The sequence below is a fragment of the Silene latifolia genome, chromosome 5 (assembly GCF_048544455.1).
Source record: "Silene latifolia isolate original U9 population chromosome 5, ASM4854445v1, whole genome shotgun sequence".
In the NCBI taxonomy this organism is placed as follows: domain Eukaryota; kingdom Viridiplantae; phylum Streptophyta; class Magnoliopsida; order Caryophyllales; family Caryophyllaceae; genus Silene; species Silene latifolia.
The window spans coordinates 56,160,332-56,171,408 of NC_133530.1; the positions used below are offsets into that span (position 1 = coordinate 56,160,332).

The window sequence follows — 11,077 nt, forward strand, 5'->3', positions numbered from 1 at the left end:
AAATGTTATTACTATTATTTCATTAATAAGAGTAAAATATTAATAGCGGAAGTAGTGAATTTCTCTCAAAATTTATTTCATCGTAATTTTAGGATATGTCATAGAAAAATATATTTGTGATAAATTTATGAGTTATGCAACTTTAAGTAATTTTATTTAATGAAAAAAAAAATTAATGGTAATTAGAGATAGCCCGGGCGAAGCCGGGCACCAATACTAGTTACTACTATTCCTAAATCCTTACCCAATATACAACACGATCCAATAAAAGAAATGATAAATTTCTAAGGCCTAAAATTTACTCTTCCTCTAAAACAAATGGCAAACCCTCATTTGTTCTGGGCTTCCCCAATAAAGCATTTGTTCAAGCTTATCGGTAAACCTCGACATTTTTTTTTTCAATTTCAAAGATCTTATACAAACCCCCAAGAGCCAAACTTTACTTCTTCATCATCTCCCTATTTTCATAGGCTTTAAATCTTTAATCCTAATTTCTTATATTAGCCGTCTTATGCTATAGGACGGTCCTATAGGAGGGTTGTTTGTTTTTTTTTGTTTTTTCATCGATTCTTTAATTTCTATTTTTGTTGTTAATACTAACTTTTTCTTTAGTTAATTGTATATATTTACTGGAATTCAGTAATGAATTGTATAGTTGTGTCTCAATAGCCCGGGTGGCTTCTCAGTCTTTTTTTCTTTCTCAATTGCTCATTTGCTTATATGTTTCGTCTTCTGCTAATTGTTAAATTTTCCGTCATGTGTGCTAGAGTTTGCTTCTAAAAATGCAAGGAAGAAGAAAATATTCAAACAAAATCAATAATGTCATCAGAGATTTGTCTACTTCTTTAAGAACAATATATTGCTTTCTATGATATTTTTTTCCTAAAACGGCAATTTTAGATTGATTTTATTTGAAAATGAAATTTATTTATGTATCAAGACCTCACTTTTAGATATTAAACAAGGCCACCAAAATTCATTGGCCGCCCCTAGTCTTTCCCTACCAAAATCCCAATTCTTTCCTTGAACCCAAAAGGCCAAAACCCACCTCTTAACCATAAACTGAGATTAGACGGCAGACGACGACGATAGTGACCGGCGAAGACGACGACCAGCAAGAAGGATAAATCCCTCTTTTTTTATTCCTATTTCGAATCCATCAATTATTTAGTAAGTATGATTTTAATCTTTTTATTGTTTTTAATTTCATATGCTTATTTGAATTGAATCTCATACGAATTTGCTATTCAAACGAATTTGCCCTTAAATTAGTACTGTATTAATTTGCTATTCAATTCATATTAATTTGTTCTTAATTTCATATGTTTCGTCTGATTTTACTGATGATGATTTGTCGAAGAGTGTGCTAGTTAATGAATGAATGTTTTAACTTTGAGCTTTGCTTATTTGATTTTCAGGGATAATGTACATGTGCTAGTTAATGCAAGTGAAATCAGTGGTGTTTGAATTTTATTTTTGCGTATACCTTTCCAATTACAAAAAAAATGCATCAATTACTCTAGATAATTGTCCTCTTATTCTTTTGGGGTAAATCCAGTAGAAGAATAAGAAGGTTATTTGTCTTAACTTATATACTTTTTTTTTTTCATTTCTAATTTCTGGGTTTAATAATTACTCATGTCAAGTTTTTTGTCATTATTGTCACTTTCTGGTAAATTTATGGGTTTTCTTCTCCTTTTCTGGGCTTTTCAATTAATTATGGATTTGTTATTATTCTTTTCTGTTATTAAAAATGAAAATATTGTTATTGGACATATTTAATATTTATTGTTTAGTATATTTAATATTGGAAATTATCGAACAATGTAGAGGACAATGTAGATGGACAATAACTGACAATAGTCATAAAATTTAATTACTTGAAATAATTGTTGTAATTATAGCTACTTGAAACCGATTTATTATATACGGAGTATACAATTAAGACTTGATAGAAACCAAGTATAATGCTGTGTTAATTCCCATATAGAACACGGTACTGAAAATCAGGAAATACAAAGAGGGTAGAGAGTCAGGGTGAGAAATTAGAAAAGCATTGCTTTGTTTTTACTAAATTAGATTTTTTTTCCTTTTCCTACCATTATTATTATTTGAAAACTCTGAACAATGGGCCCCTTTCTAGCTTGGGCCCTAGTTCGCCGCCCCTCCAGACGACCCTCAGAACCGGGCCTGGAAATTTTGCATTGTATAGTTATAACTGTTTTGCTGATTGTTGTGATTGTAGTTTAGATTAATTTAGTACGCATCTTGATTGAAATAACATTTTAAGGAAATCCTGTAAATTATTATCTTTTATCAATTTTTAATCTTATTGTGTGCATGATTATTTAGTTGGACGGGTTTGGCTTAAGTAGGCTTTTGGTTCGTAAAACTGCATGTCAATTGATGTGTTATCTTTTTAATGGTACAAGTACAACTCATAAACCTCAGTGTAACAGTACATTAGGATGTTATGGGGGAGTTTCCGGTGCATATGGCGAGACTGAATTTAGTTGGACGGGTTTGGCTTAAGTTTCCTGCATGGATCATACCATTATGTTGATATGAACACTTTTAGAGCTTGTTTGGATGGAGTAATTGAATGAAAAAGGTGGGGTGGGGAGAGTGATACAAATTCCCTTGTTTGGTTGTTATAGACTTATAGGGTTGGAAGGAAATGGAGGAGTCCATTTTCCCTCCTCCAAGACAAATAAAATGCGTCCAACATACGATAGAATTGGTGGAAAATTCCCTTGAGTCATTTCTCGCCCTTCCCCTCCCTTTTCTTTCCTTTCATTCGACTCTCCCCTTCCCTCCCCTTCCCTCATCAAAAGCTATCCTAACAACACCCCTACCCTTCATCTGGGTAGGGGAATTAGGAGGGAGACAATTTCCGTTGATTGGGTCTCAAAATGTAGGTGGATGGATATGGGATAATGGATCGCTACATTTCCATCCTACAAAACCAAATCAAAATTGCTCCTACCTAGGAAAGATTTGGAGGGAAAACTCCCTCCCTCATTCTCCTTCCCTACTTTTCCCTCTTTCCCCCTCCCCTCTCTTTCTCTCCTTTTTTGTATTCAAACACACCCTAAGGGCCATCTTCATATTTTACGCTTAAGTGTTCGAGTCTCCTAGTGGCCTACTTGCTCGTACCCTTGGTGGAAGTGTCAAGTGTCTGCCACTATACCACAAGTACTCGAGGAAATCAAAGAACTCATAGTAACATACTTTCTATTTGAGAAAAGTGTGTGAATTTCTTCAATTTGATGGCTCAAGTGTAGCCCTACGCATCCCAAAATCTTTAATAGGATGGCTCAGCTGCTTAGGCACTATAGTGAATTTCTTCTAATTTTATAGTTTGCACCCTTTCATGCCCGATTCCCCGTAACCCACCTGTGAGCCTGTGACAGCTCTTGACTTGGGTTGAGGATGGCAAGTCCATTGAGTCATGATTTATGTTTCTTTTTCTTTGTTATAAATATACACACACTATTGACTATTCGAAGATAGAATATCCAGCATTCAGTGTCTTGTTGTATAAATTGTTAATTTGTTATATGATGATGCTGGATCTATTTTCAAATAGTGATTCATCTATCCTTTACCACTTACTGTTTTCTGTGGAGACCAATTTACCGATTTGTAGTATGAGAGACCTTCGTTGTTACTGGCATATTACAGGATAATTTAGAGATTTTAGACTTTAGCAGATATGCTATATGTTTTTCTTTTTGGTGATTGGAAGAAAAGTCCGCTTTACTTTTTGTTTGTTGTAAGATAAATGTCTCTTATATTGATCTGATATTGTTAACCATTTATAAAAGTCATAGAATAATTGGACACAAACTTTCATCTGAGATTGTTAACCATTCATTGTAGAAGTTCAATGCTTTTCATGATCTATTATGAGTTGCTATGACAGTAAAGATGCCGGGAAGGATACCTTTGTGATTGAGAATGCTCAAATTTATGTTCTCAGTGGATAGATCTGAGCGTCCAAAAAAACTTACCATGTTTGGTTTACTGGGACACGTCATTAGTTGCTTCTTGCTCTTATCTGTTCTGCTCTTGGATGATGACTTAATGAATTATATACGCCTGGTTTTAGATAGGAGGGCCAGTTGTCCCTAATAAAGTCTAAGCTGTGAATTGCTGTTGTATGAAGGTTATTAGGAAAAGAGAAACTCTTCTTGCTTTCCTGAATGTAGAATGTTTGCTTGTCTCTTGTCTTTAGCCACATCTATGTGGTATAGAAACCATATACTCGTATTTTACTTCATGTGCAAACCTAAAATTCTCTAGATTGTGGCTTAATCTAGGAAATTTCCCCTTTACAAAAGTTGAAACTTCTGGAGTTCCTTCAGTATGGTAGCTTATGCATCTTTTTTTTCACTGTCTATATTTTACATTTATCTTCATAACTCATTGGCAGGTATGTGGTCTATGAAGTAGTTCAGTTTTACAGAATATTTTTGTCAATTGTGGAGCGCATGTCCTTTAAGTTGGAAGTGGTTCATTGTATTGTCACAAAAGCTTCGTAGAATTGGTACACGAATTTGTAGAAGAAGACCTAGCTTTTACCCTCGCAAGCGCAAAGAAAAGGGAGAAAAGGCATCAAGAACAGAAATGGGAACTAGAGAAGTGTACGAGGAGAAGTTGAGAACTGGGAATTTATATGAATATGATCCCACCATAAATCCCGGTCTTGGCACCCCTCGTTGCCCTCGCTGTCTTTCTCTCCTCGACTCTCATTCTGTAATTCCTCGTTCTGCCTCGTTTCTCCTCCTTCTCTATATTAGCCACCTTTTATTTCGCTTTCAAATGGATTATTTATGGCGGGTTTTCTGTTTGTTCTTGTGCACACCATTTTTCGATGGATTGTCTCAGAGAGTCGGAGATATTTATTGCCCTATTGACAATTTGACTTCTGTTTCTGTTTTCTTCTTCTGGGTTTGTGTGGTGGGTTTATCCCGTTTTTTCCTATGCACATCGATTGTTCCATGAATTATCTTGCTCTCTTGCGAAGATAGCTTATGGGTCTTTATTGTCTTACAACAACAACATTACCCCAGTGCCTCAATGGGTCTTTATTGTCTTCTCTCGAAAAATGTTGTTCCTGATTCTGGGAGCATTATGCTAAGCGCATTACCTGTTTAATAATTTGCCTCAACTAAATTTGGCATTATGTTGATAGATTATGTATTGATGCAGAAAAATGGTGAATGGGCCATTACTTCCGTCTTGCACGATGCCACAACTGTTGTGAGTTTTAGCTCTTTATTCCCGTCTTTCTCTCTTATTATGTGTCTTGTTATTTTGTTTCGTTTGGTTTTCCAAGAATGTTTGAAATGGCACTTGAATATCTTTTTTTCAGTCGATAGGAGAGCTTGGATGAGTGAGCTTTGCATGTATATCCCAAGACTCTCCCCTCAATTTTATACTTATAATCTATATTGTGACCCTCTTTTAACCCTCCCCACAACGCTTTTTCAACATTCATTCCCGCCCATTAGCACGGCCATACCCACGTCTATGAGAGCCATTGAAAACCATCTTTGACAACCACACAATATCATTAATATGCGGTCATCCGCCTCCGTGACCTCGTGGTGGATGTCAAGGAGCTTGCTAGACTTTATTTTCTAAGTTCATCTCTAAACTTGTCGAAACTCTCTAAAATAATATATAGAATCCACCATTTCACTCATAAACTACTGTTTGAGATGGGTCTTGGATTCAACTTCAGACTCATAAAAATTTAAGACTCGTACAGGCTAAAGACTGATGAATCTGAGCTGAAGATCCATAACTGGTATGGGGATAGGGTTAGTTTTAGAATGAGTTTGGATGGTGTTATTGGGAGCTTATATTATTTTTGCAGCTATAATATAAATAATATGGATCTTGTGTACTTAGTAGTCGGCTATATGCTTTTGTTTCACTTTCTAAAGCTGTGCTATTCCAGCTAGTCTTGTATAAACCCATTAAATGTAGTCACATATATTCACGTAACATATATCAAAGTAGTTAGTATAACTTCTTTTTGTAGTGGTATTTGAGTCAAATGCCATGTGGTTGTGCAAGAAGTCGTATGTAAGGCCATTTTACATTGTACGTTTTTTTTTTTATTGTGTGCTTCAAGTCTTAGCGTATGTTCAGGTGGATGTGCTGCAATACAAGGAAAGATCGATTAAGGAATGAGGTGATTAGGGAAAAGGTAAAAGTGGCGCCAATAGAGGACAAGATGATGTAACATCGACTAAGATGGTTTGGCCATGTGAGAAGTAGACCTATGGATGCACCAGTTAGGAGAAACTGGAGATTGGAGACTGGAGACTTGAAGAACAGAAAAGGTTCCTAGGGGTAGAGGGAGACCGAGACAGACATGGCTGAGAGTGATAGAGCATGATATGAGATTTCTTGGGCTTGAGGAGAGAATGGTGACGGAGAGGGCACAATGGAGGGAAAGGATACATGTGGATTTTTAGTATTTGTTGTTTTTTGACATATTTAGGCTTTTGATTTAATTTTAAAAAAAAATTATTTGTTCTTCTCTCCTTTATTACACCTTTTTTACCAACAACTTTCTTATATATTTTTACTTGGTTCACTTTTAAGGTATTTCGGACCCTTAAATTTTACTTCGGTTTTCAAATCTTTATTCTCGATTTAAATTTTAAGTTTTTATAAAAGAAATCCGGATTTCGATTTTTAAAACCTATAAGTTTGCCTTGACTTTTGTATTGTGCTTCATTCTCCCTTTGGTTTTTCATTTTTCCTTTCTTTTTTGTTCGCATTTTGAGGTGTGCGTTCACCCATGCACGGTTCTAAAGGATGATTCATGTCAGCCGACCCCAAACCATTTTGGGATTAAGGCTCTGTTGTTGTTGTTGTTGTTGTGTGCTTGAAGTCTTAGTTATGTGGCATCTTTTTAATATGCGTAAATTAAATTCTCAATCGTAGATCAAGGTTGCAAACAAATAGATCCTGTACTGGGTCGTTCTCCATAGTTTGCAGTCCCAAGGCGAGTCACTAAAGGTTCTTCTATATAAGCTTTGGTCTACAGATCATGTATCTCTGTGTTTTATGTTAAAGAATCATCTGTGCTATTCCTCACATGTAAATGCATACACTAAAAGGTCACGAGTCTCCAATGATAGGAGAAATTGAGCATTATGAACATTGGCTTCAATAATCGTGAAAACTCACCTCTATATGCATAACACAGAGGCCTTTTTCGCAAGAAATAAAACTAGAAATATAAAGAGAAATTGCTGGATATGTGTGCTCAACACATTGAAATATTTAGATTTGAAAAGAAGGAATCCTGAACAGTAAGGTTTAAAATTTAAATAAAAAGCCTTGCATGGTAAAGGCAAAAATAATCAGCCATTTAAGCAGGTATATTTTCTTAGGAAGATAGTATAGTCCAGCAACTTTTTTCCTTTCTTTTTGATATAATGTCAATACGAAATTTAGTACGGAGTAGTATATTTTTGAAAGAGTCTTATTTGTTTGTTCTCCTCCAATAAGTTAAATGCTTGCCTTCGTGAACAGGCATGAGTTGGCGTTGATGCTTTCATCTTCACCTCTCGCAATTTATTTAATTTGTAGCAACAATAAGTGGGGTCTCTGTTTTGTCTTGTATCGTTGTATGTTTGATGGCATGAATGTTCTTTGCCCATCTAGAATTCCCGAGTCCAAATAGTGGATCTTGAATGTGATTTTTTTTGTGTGAGATACATTTGCATTTAAATACATTTTAAAGCTGTCTTTATATGAGCTTATGTCTTGGCATTCAAAGCCATCTATAAAGATAGGTATGGCCATTACGTTCACAATTAGTGCACTAATTTTTAGTTGATTAATAGTTCACATTTTCTGAAAAAGAGACTGTAAATGGCCTATATGCCTTTACTGAATTACACTTCACGTGTTTCATCTTTGTGAAAGTTTTGCAGAAGCCTTCGATTTTAGCTTACAGCTTAGTGACCTTTTCTCGTGTAGTTTCTGTGAGACTGATTTCTCGGACTTTTTTGTTGAACTTTCTAGACTTCAATTGTTTAAGACTATCTTGAGTGAAATTTTGTCTGCTTTGTAGGCCGGTACTGGACTTGGAGCTGTGCTAAGTGCTATCTATGGTTTTAACACGGGTATTTTATGTTCTCTTGCCTTTTCTGAGTGGCAATGTCTGCGGAATCTGATGGTGCTTATTTGCAGGGATCCCTTTTGTCCAGAAGCATGTTAAAGGACCGAAGTGGCTTCCATTCGCTGTTGGTGTAAGTGGAGCTCGTTCCTAGTTACATCATTTATATCGGTCCTCTAGAGTTTGTTATCTGTCTATATTATTTGCATTTTTGCTTCATGCTTTATGTGGTTTTTGCGCTTGGTGCAGCTTCCTGCGTTACTCATCTCTTCGGCTGCCTGTGCTGCATTTGGTGGTAAGTTTTTTGGAAACTTTTTCCATGTTCCAAGTTTAGTAAAGTTGATCTCCTGTTTTGTATTATTATAAAAATCTTACGAGTTAGGATGAGCATTATGTAAGATGGTGTGTGTGTGTGTGTGTGTGTGAGGCCCTCCCAAAAAAATTGTCCCAACCTATGTTACTCCGACACTTCACTTAACTGCCGTGTCGCGTGTCCGACACGACAAGACACTTGGACACTTCAATTTAGACCACAAAATAGGAAAATTCACTCAAAATAGCCGTGTCCGACACTCCAACACGTGTCAGGCACGACTCCGTGTCGGAGAGTCGGAGTAACACAGGTCCCAACAAGAATTCAGAATTTGATGATGACTAATCTTTCTGATGTCACTTCTTTTCTTCCCGAGTCTTTTTTGTTTCCAGACAGCAGGTTTAATTAAGAGTTTTTTTTCAAAAACTACCAAATATTTACCTCATTTTCATAAATACTACCTAAAGTTTTTAATTTTGCGAGAAACTATCTAATATTTTTTTACTTTTGTCGAAAACTACCAAATTGAAATTAATGAGCAAATTCGACAATTTTTTTCCAAATTAACTAAAATTCCGACAAATAAGTCAAAATGCCTATCGAATTAATCATAATTTTGTCCAAATTAGCCACAATCTTGGCCAAACTAGTCAAAATTGTAGTAAAAAAAATTGGAATAAATGTGTTAGTAGCTAACCAAAACAGTTGGTGGTGGTTAAGTATAGGAAATAATGTATATTCAATGCCAAAAATAATGTTTTCGAGTTAGAATTTTGTCTAATTTGATCGGATTTTTCAATTTGGTAGTGTCCGACAAAAGTCAAGAAAATTTAGGTATTATTTATGAAAATGAGGTAAATATTAGGTAGTTTTTGACAAAAAAACTCTTTAATTAAAAATAAATTTGCAGGCTATGCTTCTCCCAGATTTACTCAGCTTACAGTGACTTCATATTATGCGGCTTCTAGCGCCTCTCACTATGGGATTTCCTTACTGACAAGATACATAGAAGAAGCGCATACATCAACTCCTCGGCAGAAGAAACGTTGAGGATTCATTACCAGGTGACTTTGACATAACTTCACAACCATACCTGTTTCTTTACCATTTATGTGGTAATATTTGTACAGATTTTTTGGGTATGTATGTTAAAACATGCCTGACCAATTTTTTTAATTAACCCCTAATTAATATATTTAAGTAGTGTTCTAGCAAGTCATGAGTCATGACGATGGAAGAGGAATGTATATTTGGCGCATATAACTTTGTTTTCCATCAAACTATACTCGTAGATGATGGTTGTGACTTGTGAATGTATCTGAAGCAGACACATTAATAGATGGCTAAAACTGTATGTGTGGGAATTAAATCTACAATGCAAGATGGTATTAAAAGTTTCTGGAGGGTCCATTTATTAAGTTATCTTTGTAACAGGTTGACTAGCCGCTACAAGCATGGAATTGGATTAAGCTATGGCTGCGAAGAGTACATGATACTTCATGGCTTGTTTTTTGTTGAACATCACAGTTGTATCGGTCTATTGATTAGTGATACAGAGCATATTGCTATAGACACGGTTATATACTTATATCACTCTAGTATTCGTGCTGAATTAACATAGGAAAGGCCGTGTTGATCAAATGTAGGTCAGTGACATGATATATTTGTTAAAGTATCAGCATAAAGGCCATACCTATCTTTAAAAGATACACAGTAAAATATACTGAAAACAATGTAATTGTTATGTAAAACAATGGATGTAGGTACATTAAAAGTGTTTCACTTCCTTTTACCTCTCCCATCCGCAAGGATGTTATAGGTTAATTTTGATAAACCTAGTTTCCTTACCTTATCCAGAAAAAAAAAAGGATGTAGGTACATCGCAATCTCGAATGCCTCATGTCAGCTAAGTCAGCCGATAATGCTTTCTTGATGCAATTCAAAGTTCAAACCCCTCCCATCAGCAAGGAAGTTATAGGTTAATTTTGATAAACCTAGTTTCCTTACCTTACATTTTTCTTTTTTACATTTTTTTTTTGACTTGGGACACATTAAGCACCTTTTCTTTTAGCTTGTGATACAATTGTTCAATCTCGGGATTGATAGGTTGTAATAGATTAGATACTCTGATAATTTGTGGTGGATTCTAAGAACAATATAAAATGAAAACAAAAGAGATTGAAGAGGAAAGGTATCTGATATCTCATTCAACAATAATCTTTTGATGAATGCACTACAAAAGCACTTAATTTACAAGTTAAATTAGAAGAGCAACAAAATAGAAGCTCAAATTACTACATTACCCTTATATTTTCGGAATTACTTTTCACATATACTTTTTCATAAAATTTCCATATCATACCCTTTTTCAAATACTTAAGCAAATGAACTCTTGTTATATTTCTTCCCCCAAAAGCGAATCTAGTTACTCTAAAAAGTTGAACAACGGATTATAGTTTTACAATTAGTGAAGTAATTTTATTGTTTAGCAATTATTATATGATTTATTGAAACTATTAGGTTTATTAGATAAATTAATATGTTTACTTGTTTATCAATTACTATCAATTAGGGTTTATGGGTTGGTGGTCGGCGGTGGATCTGGGTTGTTGACG

The 11,077-nt window shown here is 35.0% G+C and overlaps 1 protein-coding gene across 2 annotated transcripts; it reads left to right on the top strand.

Moving 5' to 3' along the window:
* Positions 1 to 948: 948 nt before the first annotated feature.
* Positions 949 to 10,248, top strand: LOC141657427 (uncharacterized). Of its 2 annotated transcripts, none has more exons than XM_074464661.1 (8): positions 949 to 1,174; positions 4,436 to 4,758; positions 5,215 to 5,265; positions 8,105 to 8,156; positions 8,224 to 8,282; positions 8,399 to 8,444; positions 9,373 to 9,526; positions 9,897 to 10,248. In XM_074464661.1, the coding sequence occupies exons 2-7, from the start codon at positions 4,630 to 4,632 to the stop codon at positions 9,510 to 9,512; spliced, it is 477 nt and encodes a 158-aa protein (XP_074320762.1). In that variant the 5' UTR covers positions 949 to 1,174; positions 4,436 to 4,629; the 3' UTR covers positions 9,513 to 9,526; positions 9,897 to 10,248. The 2 variants fall into 2 exon arrangements, with proteins under 2 accessions (XP_074320762.1, XP_074320761.1); XM_074464660.1 differs by having other exon boundaries at positions 949 to 1,170.
* Positions 10,249 to 11,077: the final 829 nt, after the last annotated feature.

What these genes read in the sequence shown, in the direction of transcription:
- LOC141657427 (XM_074464661.1), top strand. Translation starts at nt 4,630, where the DNA reads ATGGGAACTAGAGAAGTGTACGAGGAGAAGTTGAGAACTGGGAATTTA. An exon ending in TGCACGATGCCACAACTGTT is followed by an intron (nt 5,266 to 8,104) that starts GTGAGTTTTAGC and finishes TCTGCTTTGTAG; the next exon opens with GCCGGTACTGGACTTGGAGC. An exon ending in GGCTTCCATTCGCTGTTGGT is followed by an intron (nt 8,283 to 8,398) that starts GTAAGTGGAGCT and finishes CGCTTGGTGCAG; the next exon opens with CTTCCTGCGTTACTCATCTC.